This window comes from Polypterus senegalus, chromosome 12 (genome assembly GCF_016835505.1).
Source record: "Polypterus senegalus isolate Bchr_013 chromosome 12, ASM1683550v1, whole genome shotgun sequence".
Classification (NCBI taxonomy): Eukaryota; Metazoa; Chordata; class Cladistia; order Polypteriformes; family Polypteridae; genus Polypterus; species Polypterus senegalus.
This window is the reverse complement of record NC_053165.1, coordinates 111,175,881-111,203,380: the sequence shown is the minus strand read 5'-3', so window position 1 is coordinate 111,203,380 and position 27,500 is coordinate 111,175,881. Positions and strand designations below refer to the sequence as shown.

The 27,500-nt window shown below is 37.8% G+C and overlaps 1 protein-coding gene across 1 annotated transcript in view; it reads right to left on the bottom strand.

Moving 5' to 3' along the window:
- LOC120541537 (insulin-like growth factor 1 receptor) overlaps nucleotides 1-27,500 on the bottom strand; it is a 384,927-nt gene that overhangs the window by 271,663 nt on the left and 85,764 nt on the right. Inside the window, exon 2 of the mRNA XM_039773260.1 lies at nucleotides 19,067-19,618. Coding sequence (XP_039629194.1) covers nucleotides 19,067-19,618 — 552 coding nt within the window. The remainder of the gene's footprint in view (nucleotides 1-19,066; nucleotides 19,619-27,500) is intronic.

Below are 27,500 nucleotides of genomic sequence, written 5' to 3'. Positions count from 1 at the left end.
ATACAGAGGAAGAGGATGGCAAAGAAGAAGTGGGATAGTCAGAGAGATGCAGAAAGTAGACAAGGGTACAAGGAGAAAAGGCGCAAGGTGAAGAGAGATGTGGCGAAGGCTAAAGAAAAGGAATATGATGAGTTGTATAACAAGTTAGACACTAAGGAGGGAGAAAATGACCTGTACCGATTGGCTAGACAGAGGGACCAAGCTGGGAAAGATGTGCAGCAGGTTAGGGTGATAAAGGATAAAGATGGAAACGTACTCACAAGCGAGGAGAGTGTGTTGAGCAGATGGAAAGAGTACTTTGAGAGGCTGATGAATGAAGAGAACGAGAGAGAGAAGAGGTTGGATGATGTGGAGATAGTGAATCAAGAAGTGCAACGGATTAGCAAGGAGGAAGTAAGGACAGCTATGAAGAGGATGAAAAATGGAAAGGCCGTTGGTCCAGATGATGTACCTGTGGAAGCATGGAGGTGTTTAGGAGAGATGGCAGTGGCGTTTTTAACCAGATTGTTTAATGGAATCTGGAATCTTGGAAAGTGAGAGGATGCCTGAGGAGTGGAAAAGAAGTGTACTGGTGCCGATATTTAAGAATAAGGGGATGTGCAGGACTGCAGTAACTACAGGGGAATAAAATTGATGAGCCACAGCATGAAGTTATGGGAAAGAGTAGTGGAAGCTAGGTTAAGAAGTGAGGTGATGATTAGTGAGCAGCAGTATGGTTTCATGCCAAGAAAGAGCACCACAGATGCAATGTTTGCTCTGAGGATGTTGATGGAGAAGTTTAGAGAAGGCCAGAAGGAGATGCATTGCGTCTTTGTGGACCTGGAGAAAGCTCCTCAAGAGGAGCTGTGGTATTTTATGAGGAAGTCAGGAGTGGAGAGAAGTACGTAAAAGTTGTACAGGATATGTACGAGGGAAATGTGACAGTGGTGATGTCTGTGGTAGGAGTGGCGGATGCATTCAAGTTGGAGGTGGGATTACATTAGGAATCGGCTCTGAGCCCTTTCTTATTTGCAATGGTGATGGACAGGTTGGCAGACGAGATTAGACAGGAGAACCAGTGGACTATGATGTTTGCTGATGACATTGTGATCTGTAGCGATAGTAGGGAGCAGGTTGAGGAGACCCTGGAGAGGTGGAGATATGCTCTAGAGGGGAGATGAATGAAGGTCAGTAGGAACAAGACAGAATACATGTGTGTAAATGAGAGAGAGGTCAGTGGAATGGTGAGGATGCAGGGAGTAGAGTTGGCGAAGGTGTGTTTAAATACTTGGGATCAACAGTACAGAGGAATGGGGATTGTGGAAGAGAGGTGAAAAAGAGAGTGCAGGCAGGGTGGAATGGGTGGAGAAGAGTGTCAGGAGTAATTTGTGACAGACGGGTATCAGCAAGAGTGAAAAGGAAGGTCTACAGGACGATAGTGAGACCAGCTATGTTATATAGGTTGGAGACGGTGGTACTGACCAGAAAGCAGGAGACAGAGCTGGAAGTGGCAGAGTTAAAGATGCTAAGGTTTGCATTAGGCGTGACGAGGATGAACAATTTAGAAATGAGTACATTAGAGAGTCAGCTCAAGTTGGGCAGTTGGATGACAAAGTCAGAGAGGCGAGATTGCATTGGTTTGGACATGTGCAGAGGATAGATGCTGGGTATATTGAGAGAAGGATGCTAAGGATAGAGCTGCCAGGGAAGAGGAAAAGAGGAAGGCCTAAGAGAAGGTTTATGGATGTGGTGAGAGAGGACATGCAGGTGATGGGTGTAACAGAACATGATGCAGAGGACAGAAAGATATGGAAGATGATGATCCACTGTGGAGACCCCTAACGGGAGCAGCCGAAAGAAGGAGAAGATATGTATGTACCTGTTTTTTAAAGTAAATATGTGACGTGCATTTTTTACAAGTAGTTTGTTAAGCATTTTTCAGATTAAAACAATCTGCAAGTTTTACCTGCTGGCTGCGTTCAGTTCCATACAATTGATTGAGATTATGTAGATTGTCATTGTAAATGTTTAGAGTCGTGCAATTGTTAGAAATCTTTCGGTTTTAATACAATATATAAAAGGCATGTAAAAGTTATGAATATGTGCTCTGTTTCTATCAACTTTATAAGTAGATGAGTGAAAAATAATTGCATTGGACTGTATTTTCCCCACCATCACACACTCACCATGCAAAGACAGCCCGCCATACCCACTGCCAGAGACAGCTAACAGAAGTCGACAGCGGCCACAGCACGTACCAACAGATGTTTTATGCTGATGTATGTGTGAAACCATTGCTTTGTGTGCTTTTCAAAAAACTGAATTTTTTGGAAAAAATATTCCCTTGGGCCAAAACTAAAAATAAACAATAATAATTAGCCCTCAAAGTGTTAAAAATACAATGCTATGTAATAATTTATTATGACTAATATTTTAAAAGATATTGTATTCCTTCAAGAAATTATTTTATATATACTGGAATCACTAGTATAGTTCATGAGGAAATAAAAAAATAAACTAATTAACAGTCTTACACATAAGCCTTACTTTCAAACACAACTGATCAGTGGATAAGCAGGTCTGCCTGAACATACATGGCAGTAACACTCCACTTTGATACACAATCCTGGGACATGCAAATTTGGTGTTAGGACTTTGTGGAACTTAACTCTGAGCACACAGGTGAAAGCTTAATGGAAACCTTAAAGGAAGTTAATCAGGATGAATGCCAGCTGGACATGACAAAAGTGGTTGGGATCATAAATGATAATGCCTCATCTAACAAAACAGCAGTGTAAGAAGATTTTACATGGATCCCCTGTTTGGACACAATTTGCACCTTGCAATTTAAAAGGGCCTAGAGAAACCTTCTGTGTCAGCAGCCTTCTCAAGACTAAGAAAAACTTTGTCTGCTTTCAGCACATTTCTAAAAATGTGCAGACAGTTAAAAATGAATCGAAAGAGCTTACAGATACCCAAATATAAACTAATTCATGATGAGCCTAGACGCAAGGAATCAGCGCATGAAGTGGTGGAGAGATTTTTAGACCAGCAGCAAGCTGTCTGCTCAGTCCTATCAGACAACAGGAAGTAATGGCACCTCATGACAAAAGACTCTTGACATTATAGTTCTTGAGGCTGTAAGAGAAGTTTTAAGTCCATTATGTTCTTTCACTGATGCTTTCAGTGAGGGAAAACACACCACCCATTCCTCTGTTCTACCGTTAACATGGAAGCTTTTTTTATCATTTGACAGCTGATCAGGGTGAGAGCATCTTGAGACAGCAATTTAAAGAAAATAAAAGATTATTTAAGACAGAGGTATGGGGAACACCCTCTGCAGCTAGTTCTCAACACGTGAACATTTCTTGACCCAAGGTTTAAAGGCAGTTTTGTTGTCTTACAAGAGGAAATCAAGCAAATGTTAAATAACAGTGTTCATTTGCCTGAAGTGGAAACCGAAATTCAGCAAACACCCTCTTCAAACACCAAACAACCATCAAAGAAAAGCAAATCTGAAAGAACTGTTAAATATACAAGGGGAAAAGAAGACACAAACTCAGCACACTGCATAATCTGAATATGTATACCTCACAAACGAGTTCTCAGTTTATGAGAAGATGCCGAACTTATTGAAGAGAAATATCCACTGGCATGGCCGGGTTGGGGAACAAAAAAAAAAAAGCATCTTACTCTGGTTTCATACGCAGCCCAAAAAGGTCACTTCTCTCAGATGAGCAAGTTGACATGCTAGTCTTCCTTACAAAAAATTTGGAAGCATTAAAGAAATTGTAATATGCATTCTTTGCCATTTGTAATGCATACCATTAAAGTGTGCTATTGTTTTTTTAATTGTTGTATTTCATAAGCACTACTGTTTATTGTTTAATGTTATTTACTGTTCATTTTATTTAAATGTCTATTAGTGTGGGTTTGTTAATTTATTGTGTATATTTTCTATCACAGTAAGAGTTACAAAAGGCTGAAAAGGTTTTATTTTGCAATAAAAAATATTTTTGATTTAAATTATACTGTCCTAAGTATCAAAAATGGAATTTTTAAATTTTGGTATTGTGAGAACACTGCTATGTACAGCTTTGAGGCAGATTAGACACTCTGCAAGTGTGAGTGTCTTATGTTGCTGCATGTTACTTCTCTCATTTTATACAAGAACGAAAATTTTAAATGAGACACACTTGGGTGATTATTAAGAATTACAAAATAAAATCTCAATTTTGAACAAAAGAATACTTGCACTGTACCAAACATATTTATAATTCATTTAAACAAGAAAAAAAATTAAGTTTGGACTGGAGTGCTTTATTGGACTGAAGTGCCTCTTGTCATCAATTTTTTCTAACACTCTAATCACTGTCAAAACAAAAAAAAATTAACACATTAAACATTATAAAACAAACAAGACAGCATGGTGTCTCAGTCATTTACACTGCTGCCTCATAGTTCCAGCATGCTGTGTTCGATTTCCAAGTCTTGTCATTGTCCAGGTTTGTTTTCCCATGACTGTAGTTTTGTTCCTGGTATTTAGGTTTTCCTCCCGGATTCTGTCTTGTTAAGTATTTACAGTTCATCCAACTATAACTTTGAACTGGATTTCTGAGTTTTAGAATATTATGGATCTAATGTATAAAAATAAAATAGTCTGCTAAAACTCATAAAACTTGGCATATGCAGCTTTCACAGGATGTTTTCTGATCTTTGACAAACATTAAGCTAGAAGACCAAATTAGAATAATAAAAGCAATCATATATGTTTAAGCCCACTCATGAAACATTCTTAATTTTCAATTTGTCATGAGTTTGATTGGGATCTTTTACCCACCAAATTTTGAACATTAACACAATCATAATATATATTGTTATATATTTACTAGGACTGGAAAAGTTAACACATTCATTTTTGCAATTAATGTGGCCTGTTTAATGTGTTAAATATGTTGCAATCAATGTCATATAACCTAATTCCTAAAGTTATTTTGGTTTTAGTGTCACTCAAAGATAAGTCTCTAGTACCTCTGTGTTTAAATCACAGATCTGCCAGGTAGCTTACAGTGCTGACAGCCCTAAAATAATGACAAAATTCTATGAAAAAGAAGTGTAATAATTATCCCGAACAAAGATTCAAGTTTGCAGTATCTTCACTAATTAATGAAAAGAATGAAACATAACCATTCAAGTAATGTACGGTGTCAGTTTTTAAGCAAAACAGCGAAGATCTTTTTTTAGAGTGCATGTTTCTGAAACTCAAAAAATCCCAAGGCACATCACAATTCTACGAACCAAAAAAGCACTAAATCTCTTAGACATGTTAAACTATGAAAAAGGGTGGGACAGGCAAAAAAAAAGCAGCTTGGAGATTACCATTCACTGGCATAACACTTGAGTATAATTTTCAATCGTTGATGAACAACTGAGGATAATATTTACAGACTTTTAACACAAGTTTTTATGTATTCCCATTTAAAAGATGCTTATTCTTTCAATTAAATCAGTTTTTAGAAGTGCACTCAAAGTCAACAGTCGTTTATTTTATTTATTTATTTATTTTACTTTGACACATCTGCGTTTCACATCCTATGCCAATTTGAGAATTAATACATTGGCCTCATTTTCTTTTCTTTTAGGAAGGCATTCAAATTCAGGTTGTACTTGCTCAAGTAGTATTTTGTTAAAAGTTTAGGTTTAAGGTCATTGTTTAAACTTTGCCATTACTTTTTTGTACATCCTTTGTGTTGATTCTACATTAATTTGGTGATTCAGTGTGTATTTACTTCATGCCCGGGCTCAGAACATTAAGCTCAATGTGAGTGCAGTCCAGTAGGGGAGGGTAAAAGATCGCACTTGGGCATTGTTATGGATAAAATGTGCCTAGTGTGAGTACACCCTTAGTTGATTTCCAAGCCATAGTTTTTACTCTGTCTATTCATTTAATTATCCATTTTGGAAACCCACTTCTTTATTTCACATCTTCAGTATTCCAGAACTACCAAACTCTCGGCAGGGATTAACTCTGGCTCGTTTGCCACTCTATCACAGGGTACACTCATGGACACATCTACACTAGGACAAACTAAAGATGCCAGATAAAATTAACCAGTGGACAAGGGAAGAACATGAAATGTGCACACAAATAGCACAGGGCTGAGCCCAGGTCCCGTGTTCTTCAACAGCAGCATTAACGTTCGATTTCAAAGCCAATCAGCAGGTGCAAAGTTGACCATGTTCTTTACTTGATCATATATATTTTCATTAATAAAGGTACAAATTAAACAAGCATCAAAGACAGAAGATCCCGTTGATGCTGTGATTTTAAGAAATAACATCAGTTTAGCCCATCAAGTCACAAAGTTCCACCAATTGTGCAGCACTTACGAGACACGCATTTAGCAAGAGGTATTGAAAAATTCCCATCGAAAAGCATTCTGCCCTAGAGCATGTCTGTAATACAGTCAATGACAAGGATCCAGCCATGAGTTAGCTAGTCTGCCTCAGAACCATCTCTCAGACTAAACTGTCGTGCAATCATTGACCACAACATCGGAGTTCTTTGCAGTCGCCGTCTGCCCTCATACTTTCTTTTGTTAATTCTTTATTTACATTTTGATCTGTCTCCTGCATTTGTCAACACACTAAACTTCCAGCACCTCTGGGTAGCATCCAAAACAAACTCCCCCACTCCACCAGATTTATCTGTCTGTCCTTGTACAATGAATGTCCTCCAGCTTGCAGGGACATCTGATGGGCCATGGACTGCAGACCAAACACTAATTATTGTTTGAGAAGGGAGTGCTCTTATTTGTTTCTCAATTTTGCCTTTTTTATTTCGCCATTCAGGAACTCTTTTCTAAAAATAAATAAATAAAACAAACACCACAAGAGAGAAAGACACATGTACAAGGACACACTACTTTTAAAACTGGTGCCTTACATGAAGCCAGACAAAGTTGTACTATAGCACTTAACACTTCAAAGTTTAACAACATTTAAAATAAAAGTTAAAAACTGACATAAGCATATTTTGATCAATTGATTTGTAAAGTGCGGAAATTGCTATTTGGCATAAAAAAATACTATATGGTTATTAATTTCCACACAATGCAACCTAACTGAGCAATACCATTTCCAAACAAAAATTTCTTTATAAAAGCAAAAATGCAAATGTCACTTGTAGACTTGTGCAGTCTACTGTAAATGTTTTTCCTATCAAATAGTAATAATATGAAAGAATATTATGTAAAGAAATAGACTAGACTGTCTCTGAACATGCTCTGCAATGAACCACCCCTATACCACAGCTGATTTATGCCTTACATCATATGCTGCCAACTTTGGCCCAGGCTCCTGTGACTCTGTAAGCTTGTTGAGAAAGCACATAAATGATTTCCACTGTAAACCAGTCATGCAACAGGTACACATATTAGGCAATTTCAAGTTGTGCATAACCAAACAACAAAAGCCAGGGCCATCCACTTCTACAGGTCAGAAGCTAAGGAGTATGACTTTATAACCAGGGTTATTAGTTCAGTCCCCTCTTGTGACTCAGTCACCTCAACTACTGTAGAAAAAAATGACGCAACCAATTGTATTAGACCTCCGTGCTAGTAATGTACCTTGGATTTTGCTTAAGAAAGGTGCTACATAAAATAAAGCTTGTTTGATCTCCTCAGTGTACATGAGAAATTATAACTTAACTGAATATGTTTTCCAGTGAAGGTCTAGAGTTCTATGCAAATTTGGTTCCCATCTTGTTTTCTATGATGCTGGGTCAGGCACAAATTTGGAGTAACCGCGAAGTGGATAAGCATGTTAAAAAATAAATGGAAGAATACATTTGTATTATTTACACTGTTCCTCTATCAAACGCTGGTGCCCTTTTACACTTAAATCTATCACTCTATGAATAGCTTACCCTGCAGAGTTGCACCTTCCAGCCCATACACCCTGAACCACAGTCAAAAATGTGTAAAACATAAATACAAGCAACATATGCTGGTACAATGACTACGCTATTCTTTTTCCAGCCAAAAGAGATGAAGCACACTATTTACATAAAATATGGACAAAAAGAAAGAAAAATTATGAAGGCAAACGGAAATTTTGATCATGGAAGAGAGGATTCTGAAAACAAATAGTGTGATAATCATATCCCCACAATTTGCAGATTTGAAAATGTACTTTTAAGTTAAAAAATTGATTGCAAGAAACATCAGCCAAAATCCTTGCATGTTTTATAGAACAAATTCACAGGATGGAGTGCAAGAACACATAATCCAGGATACACTTCTTTACTTGCAGCTACGAGTTGCCAACTGATTTTTTAACACTAGAATTACCAGAGCCTACGAAAAAACTCGTAAATCCGTCCCACCTTAAATCGCTTCTTAAAACCGTTCTCACCTCTCCGCCAGCGTCTTTTGTTAATCTAAATGTGCTGATAAAAGAAAAGCTGCAAGTAGCTGGCTATTCCATCCCCCCACCGACTTAGAATGTGCACAAACTTCTCCCAACTCATGCCTTGAATGATTTTCTGGGAGTGAAGTGGAGTTTTAGAGTGGAAATAATAGATCGTTGTTTGGAACACACGCATTTCATGTCTGTTCCGTTTTTACAGTAATCTGTGTAAACACATTGTTAAAACAGAAATGTTTTTTATATTCTAGTAGTAGATGACAAAATGTAGGCATAAACTATATAATGTATGAAGCCTGAAGTCCAAATATCAAAAGAAATATTTTCACAGAAGCTACAAATCTAACACAACAATTGCGCTTTTATTCAAAAATATAACTGCAGAAAAAAAAAGCTGCCTTAACATGCGACATTGACAGCTGTTTATTATGACTGCATCTGTGGTGCAATAGAATCAGCTGCCGACTGGGAATCAAAAGGTCGCGAGTTTGATCCTGCATGTCTCCATTTTGAGAAGTAAACTGCTCTTAGTCTTACTATTTTAGAATAAAAACATACATTTGATTTCAGTCTGTAACAGCTGGTGTAATTTATGATACTTGTAAAGGTTAACTTTGTTTTTGTTTTTTTTTTTAGTCAGTTTTATTATCTCGGCCGCGTTCACGAGCCCAAACACACCCCACCCCTGCATCTGATACTGCTGTTTTCACAGACGCGCTGTAACAAAGGTAAACTAAGCTCCCTTCTACATCGGAGCAAGAATGCACATACCATTGCTTGCATACTAAAGTGTCAGCAGGCACTTTTCGTGGCATTACACACATTTTTGCGCATGCCCTCTGCACACTGTGACTTTAGGCTTTAGGAAGTAAGTAAATAAATAATGGTAAATCGTGTCATAAAATGATTTCTTCAAAACGTTGAATATTATTTATTTGGCACGGACATGTCTGCATTCACTTTTTGTGGCATGTTTGTGCACGTTCTAAGTCGGTGTGGGGATGGAATAGCCGGCTGCTCTGCAGCCTGATTTTTATCAGCACATTTAGATGACAAGAGATGCTGGTGGAGAGCTGTGAACGATTTTAAGAAGCGATTTAAGGTGGGACTGATATACGAGTTTTTTCGTAGGCTCTGGTAATTCTAGTGTTAAAGCACGTTTTGAACAAGTTTTTAAACTTGCCTAGCATCATCAGTAAAAAATACATACAGTAGTGCAATGTAAAAGCTGTCAACATCATAGCCTCCGGCTTACTCAAATAGTTGCCATGATGAAGATGTATCCCTGGCATAGGATTAGATGTGCCCCTGCCTGCACTTGGAGGAAACTGGCAGGTGCAGCTGTGTTTGGGCCACAGGAAGCATGCACTAGCTAAGCTGTGAAAGATGGAAAAGTGAATCCGAGTGAGCTGGCAGTCAGACAATGCCACCTCAGTCAAAACAAGGTGTGTCTCCATTACCTACTCTTTTGCAAACTACAACAAACTGCTAAAATGCTTCTTAGTAGCATGTGGTTGTAACAACGGACATTCAAGCAATATCATGAGGTTATCCGAGTTCTGGTTAGCTGCAACTAGCTGACATGCCCTGTAATTGCTAAGTGTTACAAAACAGACAAAAAGTGGAGAATGCAATGATTCCACTTGTTGCATAGGCCACCACTTTATTGGGAGTTTCAATAATGAAGAATACATACTCTATGAGAAGCCCCACTTAAGCAACAACACAACAAACCTGGAAACTATCATCATTTTATGTCCAAAAGAACTGTCATTCCCAGAAAATTGCACGTTCTTGAACAGATACTTTAAGGTCAAATGTCTTTTTTGATGTACAAAAAGTACCCAGAAATCTCTCTAACCTGCTTTTCCTAGAAGGAAGGAAGAAGGTGTTATGTCAAGAAGGGGAAGAAGTAGCAGCAGCTCAGTTCCAGCATAGTGAACTAAATGATACTTTTTAAGACATCATCATCAAACCAGCTAATACAGTTCTGGCTCATGGGACATCCAGTGCTTATCTCTACAAAACTGGGTGTAAGTAGTGTAATGTAAATAAAGTATACCAAGTAAGAACAAGCACCTGAAGTTAACATTAAGTAAGGTATACAATAAAAACAGGAATATTTCCCAGAAGACTCAAAACTCACACAAAACCCAACCCTTGAATTAAATTAACTCCTAACACCTCCACACTTCCCACCACCTCAACACCAGTCACACACCTTGGCAAAGACATGCTGATTTGCTGATCCAGATTTCATAAACAGGAAAAGAAATTATCTCAGAACTCGCATTGACATGCTGCCTACAGCAAAATGCCTAAAGCAGCTACTCCCAGCACAATGAGTGTCGGCATCTCTCTGGCAGACAAGCTTAATAATTTCAACACATGCTTCGATGTGAATGCTGCTTTCAGCAGCCAACAGTCCAACACATCTGCGGTGGCAAAACAATTCAGTGAGGAAACAGCGCTCATTGTGTCAGGAACGGTATGAGCAAAGCTTTCAAGAAAGTTAAAAGTAGGAAGGAAGCAAATTCAAACAGCATTCCAGGTCGTGTTTTCAAGATCAGTTCTGAACAGTATGCTCCAGAGTTCATGGTATATTCAATCTCTCCTTAACACAGTCTGTTGTACCAACATGCTTTAAAAACATACCACTGTCCTTGTACCAAAGAAATTACATACAACCTATCTGAATAACTATTGTCCCATCACACTAATGCCTATAGCAATGAAGTGTTTTGAGAGGCTAGTCAGAAATCATACATGCGCTTCTCTGTCAATAGAACTGTGTCCTTTACAGTTTGCATATCACTCTAGTAAATTGATCATGAATACAGTACTGAAAAGAAAATTATATGTGCCATCTCAAAAACAATCTTATGTGCTGCAGTTAGGTAAACAGTACCAGTCCATCCATAAATGTTGAATAAGGAAGTGTCTAGAACTACGATGTCCGGTTGTTAACTTTCTCATATTAAGTTATGTAAGTTATTAGGTTATGTATTTAGATATTATTAATAATCCTATTAATGATTTTCTGAATATAAATAACATTAATATTACTGTCCTTTTATATCCATAAAGACAGCGTCACTGGTGTTGAGCAACTACATATTTCACTAAATATGTTTTTTTTTTTGATATACTTTATTAATCCCAAGAGGAAATTCTAATTTTCTCATACCCCAAATTACTCAGAGTTTTAGGTGCAGAGCACAGGGTCAGCCATTTGCACAGCGGAGTAGCATTCCTTCTGTCACTTCTGGGATTCGAACTGGCAACCTTCGAATTACCAGCCCAGATCATTTAGCCACAGAGCCACCACACCAGCCTATAATGTATCTATATATATAATTTACTAAGGCAAGACAACCATGGAAAGCACGCCGGAAGGGGCGTGGATTCACTGAGCCGCCGACAAGACACCGATGGCGCACGCAGGAAGGAGCCACGCCCACCAACGCCAAGACCACTGGATAAGACAATAACTCGCAGAGCCATACCCACTAACTCAGACGCGACAACACAGAAGAAACAGCGTCATTTATATTCGTCTGTCGTAGAGGCCACATGCACCTGCACGTTGACTGTTCATAGAGGCATGTTTCTCACAGAGGTAAATCACCACATGCAGCGTGTAAAACGGTTTGCGAGGGGTATCCCATGGGATCTTTAAAACAATCCTTTATCACTGAGGTCAAAACACAATGAAGTAAGCAGTCTTTAAAAACCGAGTTTTCGGTTACGACGCACGACCACATGCACCATAGCAAACTGTTTTATACGCTACATACAGCAATTCACATCCACGACAAACATGCAGCTTCTTAGATGCTCCTGCAGAAATACAGAAGACGTTTCCCTGATCACTAACACTCCTTTTTCACCGGCCCGCTTCTACCCTCGCTCTCTAGGCATTCACACTGCCTGCCCATGTGCCCAGACGCAAAAACTCACCGACCACCCAGTTAGCCCCTTTCGTCTGTGCTAGGAGTCCACATGCACGCCTAAGCCACGTTGACTGTTCATTATTCTTTTTGGTTTCGACACCCGACCGCGTCCACCATGAAAAACCATGCGAAAGGAACAACACAGCCCAGCCCAGAAACTCTACCCCTCCTCCCACATGCTCAGGAACGCACCTCAGACAACTGCCCGTCAAATCAAACAGCTCATCAAACACATACTCACTCACTTTGGTCGGTGCTGCGGTCCAAACCTAGCTTTTGCCCTCCATGGCTACCGCTTCAAATGTATTTCATGGAAACAACACTTCTTTCAATGTTATAGAAATTCCTGCTTCAGGTAACTGTTTCTGTCAGTCGGGTTTTTTTGGAGAAATGTCATTAACGAAACTGTTACTCTCATACTTCGTAACATGGCTGTTAGCTTTGTTTGCCAACATTGGAATAACGGACGTGGTGTCCGTTGTTCTTAGTCACAGAGGCATTGTTATACAGTCTGCTCAACAATATGCTGATTACATGAATACGTCCGGAGTCTATGGTGGCGAGGCAGAAATTGTGGCAATATCCCAAATCCTTCCAGCTACTATCAGCATTTACTTCCAAAAACGTGCTCATGCCTCTCCTTGAGTTTACAATCCGGCCCAGCGTCTCTTTATATCCCTGCTCTTTAGCGGTCCTTTGGATCATGGGCATTACGAGGTTCTCATGCCTCTCAAATACCCATGCAATTACCTTTTGGTGACATCTTTTGACTCTGTCGGTATGTGCACACAGCGTGCACACCCACTTGCTCGCCACACTAATGTGATGTCACCTGCCCACTCTCCTCTTCCTGAAAAACATTTAAAGACACCCCCTGAACACACGCATTCCACACAGGACTTTCAATGCACCTTTTGTTCCAAAAGCTTCAGAGTGCACAGATATCTGAACGCACATTTGAAAAAACACAACACTAACTGAATGATGCAATGTGAACATTGCCAACAATGCTTCGTAAGTGTTTTTTGAGAGCGCGAGTTGTCTCGAACTCATTCCACTCTCACCTTCAATTGCACATTTTGTAACGAGGACTTCACAGGTGAGATTGATCTCCACAACCATATGCAGATCCATTCAACGCAAAGATTTGTATGCAAAATTTGCGACAAACACTTTCACGCACGCAGATACCTTACTAACCATCTCAAAACACATTCCCTGATGAATTCTTTTCAGTGTCAACACTGCTCCAAAACCTTCACACGCCAGAAATATCTCAAAGCACATTTACACACCCACTCTACTGAAAAAAAGATCTTTGAATGCATGATTTGTTCAAAAATGTTCCGAGTGCAGAGATTTCTCATCATGCATTTAAAAAAACACTCCACTGAACGAATTATGCAATGTGAACATTGCCAGCAATGCTTTGACACAACTCATTCCAATTCCCTTCAGTGTCAACACAGCACTAAATCGTTCATGCACAAACATCGCATTTACTTTTCTGCAGCTTTTCAAGAAGATACCGCCTTTCACGTCCAAGAACATAACATTGGCCTACCTACGCACTATGTGCTTCTTGCAATGCTCTTCATTGGCCAGCAGAGGTCAACAAATCCGGACATTACACTAAGTGTTGTCATGCCGGCAAGGTGTCTTTGCCACCGCTATCCAAGCCCCCTCTTTTATTGGAAGACCTCTTGACTGCAAGAACCCGCTGTCACGAAATTACTGTGATCATATCAGGGAATACAACTCTGCTTTAGCTTTCGCGTCAATGGGCGCACACATCACTCAACCATTTGGACAAGGACCGTATGCTTTCAGAATCCACGGTCAAATTCATCACCAGGTCTCTCCTTTATATAACAATCCTGACACATCACCACAATACGGTCAGCTATATATCTTCGATTCTGCTGAGGCTACCAGTCAACGTTTGCAAAAGGAATGTAATAGCGCTTGCAGTGACATTTTGTTGCTTCAACTAGACAACATGATACGCCAGGTTAATCCCTTCGCAAAGTCTTACATGCAAATGCATGACATTATCACTCACGGTTACTCTGTTACTGCTGTACGAATGGTGTTCATGGAAAATCCAGGTCTGGATATGAGAAGGTATAACACCCCGTCCTGTCAAACTGATGTTGCTGCTTTGTAGGTGAAGACGGGGAACCTCCTGCACAACGCAACATTTGCATATATCCAAGGGGAGATGCTTGCAAGCGCATCTCTGTTCTCAATATGAACTGTGACCCCATGGTTTTTCCACTGCTATTCCCTTTCGGAGATCCAGGCTGGCACATACAATTAACCCATGTTGAGTAAAAGCAAACCGCGAAAAAAACACATCACACAGCTCCAATTTTATGCTTTCAGGCTTGCCATGAGATCTTCATTTAGTGTCTTGCATTCCAGTGGTAAACTCTTCCAGCAATACATCGTCGAAGCATCTGTCAGAACAGAAGGCGCGCGTCTACATTTCCTTCGCTCACATCAACAAGATTGGCCCGCCAGTTTTCAGTCACGGACGATTGTGTGTTGGTTCGTTCCGTGCATTGTTATAATGTTTCATTTCTTGCTGATTTATTACATTACTGATTTTTCAAATGTTAATTTTCTCCCTGTGCTTAAAAATCATTTAAAACCGGCCTGATTATGCGGCATATGGTACGCCGCGGGTTGGCTAGTATATTTATATTGTACTGTATGTAAAATTTGTATGGGGCAAATAAAATTTGATCTGATCTAATCTATAGAGTCCTACATGTGAAATGCTGATTGGTTAGCGTGACTGTAATTTAGATGTTCCCACCTGTGAGGAGTGTAGTCGCACCTTATGGAGAGGTTCCCAAAAAAAAAAAAAATGAAGCTGATACAAAAATGACCACTCGGTCACCATTGCTTTTTATTCCTTATAAAGGAATCAAGTTGTTTTCACTTTATCTACTTAAATTTATGGTGCTTCAATTACATTTGAGAGGTAATTTTGCTTGTGGTCTGTTTTCGGCTTTTAATCATATTAAAGACTTGAATGATTCCTTTCACTGGGTAGATTACTTGGTGTCTGAGTGATAAAGAAAATACCAGGATAAGACAATGACTATAGATCTCCAAGAATTTGCATAAGATAGGTGAACAGTCAAACTCACGTCACAAAAAGAAAATAAATCTAAAGAGTTTTTACCTAAACATGTTTGTCTTTGTTTTTAACACATTTAATGGTACCAAGCAAATGTCCTCTTGCACTCCTATATGAATATATTTGCCCAGTTCCCCATGGTACATGCTGAATGAGAGAGAAATCAATAGCAAGAGTGTAATCAAAGTCAAAATGTAAAGCAGCAAGGATTAATAACATGGAATCAAAGACAAAGCTAAAGTGTCAAACCTTGAACAAATGAATAATAATTCAGAATAAATAGCACTCTCTGTTGGTTAAAAACAGTCTCCAATAAATGTGAGTGCAAAGGAATTTATTTGCCTAGTAATGGAAAACATGAGGTGCCATGGTTTTGGGGGGATGGAGATGTATGACGTTTGGGCTAATATTAGAAGGAATAGTAGGTACAAGAAAATGACAAGGACAATGTTAAATGTGAGACATTTCATAATCTTTTCCAGTCTGCAAATGAATAATTTCTACAATTTCTTTTTTTGACACTCCATTCAGAGTTGGTTCCTGCCTGGTGCCTGATGTTGCCAGCATAGGCTAAAGTGCCCCACACACCTCTACTAATCTAAACCTGTTTATGGGGTAGATGGATATTAGCACTTCTGTAAAGTCATAATGATCATCTGCTAATATGTTATTCAAGGTCTGATTTTTGTAGAGCCAGAACCTAACAACATCCCTCAAAGATGTGTAAAACTCCCACTTCCCACATACACAATTCAAGTAGAGCTGAGGAAATTGAGGGATTTTCCTGCGTTTATGTTCTATTTTTTGAAATGGGAAGGAGAGGAGGGTATTCTTAGTGGACACTACAATATCACAAAATTTTCCCACATGCAAAACTTTCCCACATTTCTCATACTGCCAGACAGCACAAGACTCAGAGATTACAGAACAGATCCTGCCAGCTTGCATTCACATACAGCCTGACTCTCATGCTAACAATGCAGGGCATTGAGGCGCCAATCTTTCCTCCCTCCGTGACAGACTAAGGGAGACAGACTAGAGAGTGAGCCGCAGCCCCAGAGTGTTTGGTAAAAGGAATTGGTTTCTTCCTCCTGCATCCCTGATACTTTATCAGCCACAAACCCTTATAAGCAAAGTCTTGGCACACAAGCAGAGAATAATAGTTGTAAGATCACAAATGATCTGTTAAAAATTAGAATCTTGCTTATGCAAATACATCTGTGAGTATAAGAGAAATTATCAAAATTTAGTAAGATATTCAAAATTGTAGTTATACATCAGGAGAGAAAACCAAGTTGGTCTCAGACTGGATAAAACTGCATAAATGCAATGTAAAAAATAAAGCAATAACATCTAGATATCCACTTTTGGTACTGCATTAAGTTCAAATTAAAAACAAAAGCAAAAAGCAGCCACAGGTTCAAGCAGCCTCAAAAGTTGTGTTGTTCCCCTAGCAATGACTTGTGTACCTGTGGCTTCCGAGTCCTCAAAACATCTGCTGCCTTGGATTTTATTTTTACAAGTGTAAACGATATTACTTGCCCGCACTTAGCAGCAAACTCCAAAACCGTTGATGGCAGTTGCTCTAAATAAAGTACACCTAGCAACGGAGTGTTTACTCCATTTGTTCCTGCTTTATTATTGTACAAACATTTGAGGTTTATTTTGTGCAACATGATGCATTTCAGGGTCTCCCCTTTATTTGTGACAAGCAATCAAGCCAACTATCTTTCAAATGATTGGCCTTTGCCGTGGAAGGGAAAATAAATAAAAAGATCATGACTCAGTAGCTTGACCACCCAAGCACAAATTGTGCAAGTCAAGTGTCCATGCCATGCACTTTATTTGTACTTACACATATACTACAGTGTGCAAAAAACGCACATTCTGTGTCTACATCTGTTAACTTGCAGCTATAGACAAACAAACAGGCGTAAATATTTAAACCTTATATTCACACCTTAATAAAAACATTTTATAGCTACAAAAACAACACTATACATCACACAGAAGATACATCATATCACTGTCTGTCACCATAAGTCTTGAAGGAAAAAGCAACTATCAGGTATTCTGCTGCTAAACTCTCTGTTAAACTAGCAAGCTATTAAACATTTTTTTTCTTTCTCCTTAATTCTTTACTTTGTTCATTCAAAACATCTCCATAGTTTGGACAGTTTTATATTTAACATTTTCTTTCATCTAACTCAGTTTTTCCTCCTAATCCATTATAAATCTAACATTTATGCCTCAGATTGGGCAACCCAAGGACATGTGTAGTTTTCAAAAGAAGACTAATCGCGTCCAATCTTTCCGGTATATAGTTTTCTGATTATAATTTGTAATCATGTACTGTATGTTAACTAGATTCATATAAAACCTTCTCCTGCAGCTTAGACCTTCCTAAATCACTCTACACAAGTTTCATCACAGAGGAAATCACGAAATTCACATATGAAAATAGGAATTTCCATATAAAAACAGAATTGAGTTTTCTCCTATTTCGTCATATTAAATTATTGAAACATTTATCACACGTTACTGATGGTTCATTGATGTAGCAAAGTGTATCAAATCATATCACACAAGAAAATAGTATTGTTTTCATACTTAAATATATCAAGTCACATTTTGCAAGTCGAGCACATGCTAAGCAGATAGTGTTTTTATATGAATTTTTTCAGGAAGATAAAATGTCAAAGCAGTCTGTCTGAAACATCTAAACTGTCAAAAAAGAAAAGAGAAATTCAACACTGACGGTCAAAGTTAAGGATAAGCAGTATCCCAGGAAATACTAAGACTCAGATGATCACATAATCTACAAAACCTGACAAAAAAAAAAATCACTGACTGGATCAACTAGGACAGACAATAACCCCCTTAAGTTTCAGGTACATCTAAGAAACAAAGAATTGAGGCAGGGTCAAATGAATTCTGCAGCTTGTCAAACCTGAACTGAAACTTATTGCATATAACCATAAAGTTACTGTCATTCTTCTTAATTGAATACTCCACCCAAATGATATTAGAAAGGATATTATGGTATTAGTTACCTCATGTTGTTACTAGTGAATGCCTAGAGAAAAAAAGTCTCATTTTTGTGGAGAGAATAAATAATGTATCTAATTGAATGGAAGCCTATGGTGCCCAGCATGGACCACAGAAAACAATATTAAAGATTGCCATAAAAAAATCTCCAGTTACTTAGGTAGCAAAATCAACATTTTAAGTCATTTAGTCGTATGCTCACAATGTGCAAAACAAAAGTATTTTTTTGCTAAAATACTGGAAATAAATACTTTCAGAAAATTATACCAGTCCACAAATAGGAAGCTCTTCTTTAAGAATTCAAGATTTGAATTGTAGACCTCGTTCAACGAGTAATATTTTATTATGCTTAAACACTTCTAACACCTCTAGGTCTTAACTATAGATGTGTACGAATTTTGTTTGGTTAAATATGTACCTATATTGAATCCATGTAAGTAAACAGAAATAAAAAACTGTGATAGATCTGCTACTCTAAAGCAATTACAGAACATAGAGTGCCTTTTCTTACCTTTCTGGCAGTGGTTTGAAGTCCAGCACCGGTAGTTGTAGACATCATTAATGCTAGTCTTGAAGCAGAGAGGGTTTTCTTCCATGATTCCAGGACAAACATCCCCACACTCTTTTGACTGCTTGTTCCCAGAGATGAAATTATTATAGTCAGCATCAAGGATGAGAGACCAGTCCACAGAGTCCAGGTAGCAGAGATCAGGGTTTTTCTCAATTCGGATAGAACCTCGTGTGATGTTGCGCAGGTTGAACAGGCCAATGTCCTTCAAGTTAGTCATCTCAAAGATGACAAGAGCATAGTTGTAAAAGAGGCTGCGGCCACGGATGACAGTCAGATTGGGAAACAGGTCACGCAGGCTTTCCAGCCCAGAAACTCTGAACAGCAGCAGGTAGTCAGTAATGAGTGTCAGCTTGGGGAAACGCAGGTTACGAAAGTCCTCCGCCTTGACATGAGAGATGAGCAGGATCTGAAGGTAACCCTCAATCACTGTGCAGTTCTCCAGCTTCTTCAGCTCATGGATGTCATTGCGAATGTCAATGTCTGGGCCACAAACTAACAAAAGACAACAAAAGAGAGTTGAGTCAATAGTTTGCTTTTTAATAAACAAAGAAATTTTGCGGACAGTATAAAAAATTGATACAATTAATATCTATCAAATGTTAACCCTCCATCTAAATATGGCAGTCGAAATATAGGACCTTCTCCACTGTTGCTCTGTGATAACCCCATCTGCTAAGATTGACAAACAAGTAGAGTTTTCAGTTCTCTTGCTGTTACAGGATACATTTATTGGGCTGCCCGTTTAGATGTTCTTAAACATGTGCAGTGACTTACATACTGATATGAATAAGAAGAAAACATGCAAAAAGCATCAATGTCTATAACAACATGAAAGCAGATATATCTCAGGCTTCTCAGACACTGCAAAGGTAAAAGGTCATGAATACATAAAAATTATTACAAATGAACTTCTTATTTAACTTTTAGCTGCCTCTTTCACATGTACTTACAATGGCAACAAAACACAAAATTTAGTTTAAACTGTCCTTTCAGCTGGGCCAAGGGGGTGACCAGTGGGTGGCCAGCACAGCATCGGGTAAATGTTTAAATAAAAAGACAGCTTTTGTTTAAATTCAGGGGGGTACTCTGTTTTGCTTAACAAAATATGTCACTCACACAAAAATAGATTAGGCACAAGACACTCAGAACTGCCTCCACAGTCACAGCTATCAATTGCTTCCACTGGTATCCTTTACCTATTTTAGGATTTATGTTCATCACCCCTTTTCTTTGACTGCACATACATAAGTATATCTTTTATAATTCAGGTAGAAATCATGGTCCCAAAAGAAAAGATATGTAGACACAGGTAGAATATCCAAACTCCTTATAAACAGTAAGTGGGCCAGGTGTATTGACTCTGATAAACCTTCTTAATTCAGTTAAGTGCCAAGAGATGACAGAGCCTATCACAGTAGTAACACATTTTAAATTAGAAATAATCCTGAAAAGGGTACAAAGTTTAACACAAGTGAACACTAACTGAGGTAATATGAAAAAATTCTGGAAATCTAAAAGGTGGGCAATACTGTTTTTGGTACAGCTCATAATTAGGGGAGGATAAGGGGGAAAAACGCATTTCCACCTCTACCCATTTGTCTCCCTTTTCTGTTTAAGTAAAAATAATTTATTGGGAATGTAATACCAAAATGCACAGTAACTAAAGGAAAAATCCTAAAAATAACATGAAGTAGCTGAAGGTAATGTTAAGGTAAAACAATCAGCCTACTGAAATAGCAGCCTAATAACGTCGCCTTGCTACATACTGAGGTAAAGTAAGTAAACACTCCATATTCCACACAGAGAAAATATACTCAGTCTGCATTTATTTATTTGTTTGTGTAAGGTGCTTAATGTATTAGTCATAAGATGAGCAAATCAAACTCAATGCCTATTTGATTTGAGCCAGCATGTTAGTCAGCCAACACACAAAGCAGGGCACACATTGGATTTAGTAATTACTAAAAGAATAAAAATTTATGTGAGGCAGATTGCTGATATTAGTTTATCAGATCTTTTTCTCTTACTATTTAACATAGAAATAATGATAACGAGAAGCATATTGTTAAAGAACACTTCGATTCATCTGCAGCTTCAAAGTTTACAAACATTTTAAGCAACCAGTCCGTTTGTAGGGCTTACTACAGTAGTGAAGATAATGTAAATAGTAAGGTGGAAAATTTTAATACTAAAGTGAGAGCTGCCATGGACAGTTGCTCCTGAAAAGACAGTTAAAAAATCCTCCAGCACTGTTACATCATGGAAAACCCAAAGAGTGTCTGATCTAAAGAAAAAATTCTGGAGAGCTAAGCGTAAATGGAGAAAAACTAAACTGATTAACAACTATTAAATATTGAAGACTAAAATAAGGCAATACAACAACATAGTCCGTCTTGAGAGGCAGTGCTATTTCTCTAAAATTATAAATAACGCTAGTAATCCCAGAGTTTTATTCTCTACAATTGATCGTCTGCTAAAACCAGGTCACTCAATGAAATGCCTCCAAGAAACTCGTAGTGCTTTCAATGTAACTTTTGCTATATTTTTTAATCACAAAATTAATGATATTAGAAATAATATAGTACATCTCCCCAATTAGATCCTTTTAAACCCCGGTACTCCATTTTAAACAAATTAAATTCTTTCACCAGGATAGATGTACCCGATTTATCTACTCTATATATATATATATATATATATACTGTATATATATATATATATATATATATATATATATATATATATATATAAAATCCTAAGCCTAAAAGTGAAACGATTTTGTGCAACAATTTTATGTGACGTTTTTATGTGACTTTTTTGTCACGCTTTAAATCAGGTTTATTTTAAAACCTACATATACATTATATGTTTGGTATTCTTTTCAGAATTTAGATTTTCAGATTTTATTCCATTTTTAAATTATAAACTAAAAAATATCAAGAATTCGCATCCCACGAGACAAGACTTTGTGCCAAAAGATTTAACCACACCCGGGGCCGGAAAAAAAAAGCCAAAGAGTAGGACAGCTGCTGTACATAGCTGATCGAGCAAAGAGGAGGTTTAAAAAACACTTTGTTTCGCATTGTATCACTATTAAAGAGGGGGTTTCGATGGAGCGGCCGTGTCACCTTGGAGTGCATTCAGCCCCCCTCTTCACAACGTGAGTGGCAGAGACGCGAACTGGCAGGCCGGGGGTTCAGGCCGGTGTTGGCAAGCAAAGCAAGTGGTAGGGGGGGACGCCCTAGTATAAAATTTCTCAATTGAGACCCTCCACCTGTGTCCTTGACCAAATACCACAAAGTTTTTTCAAAGAAGCATCCAGCATGCTGATAGTATTCTTCTTCTCTTATAACTTTGAAAGATGCTGAGAAATTAGTTCATGCTTTTGTTTTCAGTCAGATAGATTACTGTAATGCACTCCTCTGAGGACTACCAAAAAAAGACATCAATCGATTGCAACTAGTGCAGAATGCAGCTGCTAGAATTTTAACTAGAAAAGAAAATCCGAGCACATCTCTCTGTTTCTGATGTCACTACATTGGTTACCTATGTCGTTTAGAATTGACTTTAAAATACTGCTTATGGTTTACAAAACTTTAAATAATCTCGCTCCATCCTGTATTTCAGAATACCTTTCACCTTATACTCAACATTGTAACCTTAGATCTTCAAATGAGTGTCTGCTTAGAATTCCAAGAGTTAAACTTAAAAGAAGTGGTGAGGCAGCCTTCTGCTGTTATGCACCTAAAATCTGGTATAGCTTACCAATAGAAATTCGCCAGGCTAATACGGTGGAGCACTTTAAAAAAACTGCTAAAAACTCATTATTTTAACATGGCTTTCTCATAGCTTCATTTTCCTTTAACCCTGATATTTTGTATATGAATTTAATTATCATTATCATTCATGGTGGCTCCGAAATCCTACTAACCCCTACTGTGTCTGCTGTTTTGTTTCTGCTTTCTGCGATCTGAGCTGTCCCTACATTGATGGATTGAAGGCCAGAGGTCTACATGACCATCATTATCAAATTTTTCCAGGGGAACATGAAAATCATGAGAACTAATTGAGATCATTTATGTTAGGTAGAATGCCTAGAGGGGGCTGGGTGGTCTTGTGGCGTGGAACTCTGCAGATTTTATTTTTTTTCTCCAGCCATTCGGAGTATTTTTTTGTTTGTTTGTTTGTTTTTTCTGTCCTCCCTAGCCATTGGACCTTATTTTTATTCTAGGTTAATTTGTACTGCCTAATGTTTTTTTTATATTTTGTCTTTTTTCTCTTTTTTCATCCTTCATTTGCGGCCCCGAGTGTGGTTAAATCTCTTGGTACAATGACTTGTCTTGCCAGTTTTGAAAGTGTCTCACTGAGAAAATCACGTCTCATCTCCTTGCAACCTTCCAAGATATTTATTTTTTATTTTTTTAAAATAGAGAGATTTAATTGAGTTATTAAAATGTACACGCAGGATGGCAAGATGGTACAATTGTTGCTGCTTTAATTGAATTGTTGCTTAGTCAGAGGCAGAACATTTTGCATATTCTCCTTGTGTCTATGAATGTGTGTGTTTTTTTTTTTTTTGGTTTTTTTTTAAACCACACTGCATTGTCATGTCTATTATGGTAATTAATGATTCCTAATTTCCATCCAAATGAGTTTCAGTGTATGTTCTGCAACAGACTGCTATTCTATCCACAGCTTTTCCTGCACAGCATCTAATGCAACCAGAATTGGCTTTAGCTAGACCATGACCCTTAACTAGAGTAACTGGACACAGATGTAAAAAAGCTCAGTGAAGAACAAAGACTACATAAAAATTAAACCCTTATACTCAAAAACACCTGAAATAAATTTCAAATGGCAGCAAAGGAAAATTTATTGTTCTTATTTTTTGAATGAAACATTTGCTGGTAGACTACTCTTTAATGTCTCCTCTAAGGCAAGTGCACCCACAGCTTCTTAAGTTTAAATGCACAACACTTTGTAGTAGCGTATAAAGACGTGAAAGAGAAAATTCACTTTGTCATCCCAACCCAACGCACAACACAGAAAGTATATAATCTGAAGCATCATAAAAGGTCCTGCTCCCAGACATCAATTTCTAAAACTAGGGATGTATTGAAATCAAAAGGTAAACAGATGTTAAAAGTGACCCAATTAGTCTGTCTTATGCTTAACCATACTGAACATTATTTGAGTAATATTTGTCAGTTATTCACTTTGGTTTGTGAAACAAAGTGAGGCAAAGATTAATGATCAACTGTTTCAATCAATAACCCTAAACTTTAGGAGAAAGCCCAAATGTCTTGTCCTAGATCAAGCTGTTGAATCTAAGCCCACTGTGAAGATGAGAAAAATTCAATTGAAGCTGTTGTATTCAAAGATAGAATGCAAAGCGCAAGTAGTCCGAAGACAGTACCGCAGGAAATGCCAAATTTCCGTAAAACATTCAAACACAAATGCACACTTGCATGTAAAGCTTGTTACAAACGTAAACAGTGTGGCTTGCAGGATATTATGATGTCAAGATTAACTTGGCTCCCACATCAGACTTCATTTACAGTAAGCTTATATTTTCTTATTCTTGCATTCAGTCATTAGCTCTTTGGAAATGGAAAATGCTTTAGGATCAGTAGGTTGCATTTTTTTGGTATTATTTTTGTCTTTTTGAAAACTAAATATTCGGTGAGGCTCTAGAGGATTTGGAAAATTTGATCATGAATGAATGGGTTGATGGAAAAGATTTTGTTAAAATTCTTTCTGTTTCTGGCTAGTAGTAATTTCTCCAAGCCAAGAATGTCATGAGACTGGAAACTCATTATAGACACTGATATACAGCTTTGTTTAAATCAATTTTGAATGAGTTTTGATTATCGTAATTTATGTAATATATTAATAAAGGTACACAGTTTAGTTGACAATGAAAGTTTGTTTTTTTTTTAAATTAATTTCCAGCTGTAAGCAACACACGGTATATCTATTCAGTCGCATGAATGAATGAGTTAACTGGTTGTGTCATAACAGTTTAAATAAATATGCCATTTTTTTAAAATGTTTTCTATAATGTATAAAATCCTAACCCTAATTATATTTGAACTAGTTGTGTTACCTAGCTTCGCCCAGGAAATTTTGTAAAACAACGGGCATCAGTTACAGTGTCTTTGGTTAACTAGGTGTAACAGAAGCACTAAATGCTTTTCTGCACACAATATTTGTAGTTTTTTTTTTTTGTTTTTTTTTAACCAAAGGCTAACATTATTGGCAGACAGTGTGGTATAGTGGTTAAGGCTTTGGACCTAGAACTTCAAACCCTGAGGTAGTGGGTTTAAATCCTGCAGTTACACATGTTACCATGAACAAGTCCCTTCATCTACCTGTGCTCCAATTGGATAAACAAAAAAATATATATATAACCACTTGTAACTCAAATGTTGTAATTTACCTTGGATAAAGGCATTACTGTAGAACATGCTACTTACAATTGCCTATGTGTAAAATATTTCTGCATTAGTTAAGTCCTAGTGACTTGGCTTTCGTTAATCATTGTAAAACAGTTTTACAGAAAAGTGTATTCTATTCAATTGAAAAAGTTAATCAATAGATTTAATATGAAATTTGAGTGTATTTTCTTAACATTTTTTGGCGTTTACATTTTTCAGTTGTTCATGCTGTTCACTGAAATGCAGTACAGTATTTCCTTTCATGTTTTGCATCAGTTGTATGCAGTACCCCTTTAAAGTCTGCAGATTTGAATGCATATGCAAAGCAGTGCTTAAAGTACAGAAGATATACTGTACCTGAATGTCAGAACCCTATGTCTTACCCTGATTTATTAATGTGAAGAGCAAATAGTGTGCTGCCATTAGTGTGTGATTCAAGAATCACAACACAATTTCTGTGGCTTCCCCTTTAGAAATTCAAGTATCACTAAGACCAACATTTCTTCCTTGATTTTAGCAGTGCCGTGAATGAGGAATGGGTGTGGGAAGGAGGGTTCTGATATTCTGTGCCATAACTGGAGACTAGAAGTCAGCAGAGTGAAATGAATAACCAAGATTAGACTCGGTACATATCTAAGACTCAACAGCAAAAAACAATGCCTGCTAACCACTGAGCTTTGTATCTTCCATGTGCTTTGCAGAACTTTCTCTTTCCATTTTACAACAGGTTCATGTTTCTTTTCTCCTGTCCAAGACACCGCAACAACAGTCTTCAGTCGCTTGCGCACCCTATTGGTTATTGGTGCTATTTGCGAGGCCCATCAATCACTTCTACTATGCACTTCATTTGCATAAAGCACACCCGAAGCCGACACCAAACATCATGCAAGTTATTAGAATTTTAATAAATACAAACAAACAAACAAACACACTGGCTACTTTTCTCTATTAAATTGATTATAATCAAATCAATTAAGGCATTTTTGAGATTTTGGGGTATTTTGTTTTTCTCTAAGGAGAGGGAGAGGGATTACTACAAAATATGGATATATCAAAATTACCTTTCTTAGTGAATACCTACCAACCTAGATGTACCATCCTTCAAAATTTCAGCTTTATTACTGAACTGGTAAAAAACTGAACTATTTTTGACAGAGTGAATCAGTCAGTAGAGTTGCACAAAAGACAGGAAGGTGAGTCCAATAAAATAACTATTAATGAAAAGGCAGTTGCAGTTACATACACATATACATATACATACACATATATATCACTCACTCACTCACTGACTCATTCACTAATTCTCCAACTTCCCGTGTAGGTAGAAGGCTGAAAGTTGGCAGGATCATTCCTTACAGCTTACTTACACAAGTTGGGCAGGTTTCATTTTGAAATTCTACGCCTAATGGTCATAACTGGAAGGTATTTTTCTCCATTAACTGTAATGGAGTTGAGCTGGAAAGACTTGGGGGGGGCGGAGTTTCGTGTGACATCATAACGCCTCCCAAGTAATCACGTGAACTGACTGTCAACGCAGTGCGTAGAAAACCAGGAAGACCTCCAAAAAGCGCTGAAGAAAACATGCATTATATAATTGAGAAGGCAGTGAAACAATAAGAAGCGAGCGAGTGACATATACTACCATATTCATGAGTGTTGCTACCTCGGAAAGAAAGCAAGGTGTAAACCTAAACTTTAAATTAAGTTCATAGACAGGCTACCGCTGGCGTTTCACATGCCCACAGGTAATGCAGGATACAAGTTTAATGAGAGGACGCAGGATATAAACGAGAGTTGTGATCACTTTGTAACTAAGTTGAAATTGTAGGTGAAGGGGTGTGCTTATGCAAATTCCGAGAGACTGTGTTTGTGGGGATTGACAGTTAAGGCGGGTGGGGGAGTCACGTCATCATCTCCCCTCCCATTCATCTCATTTC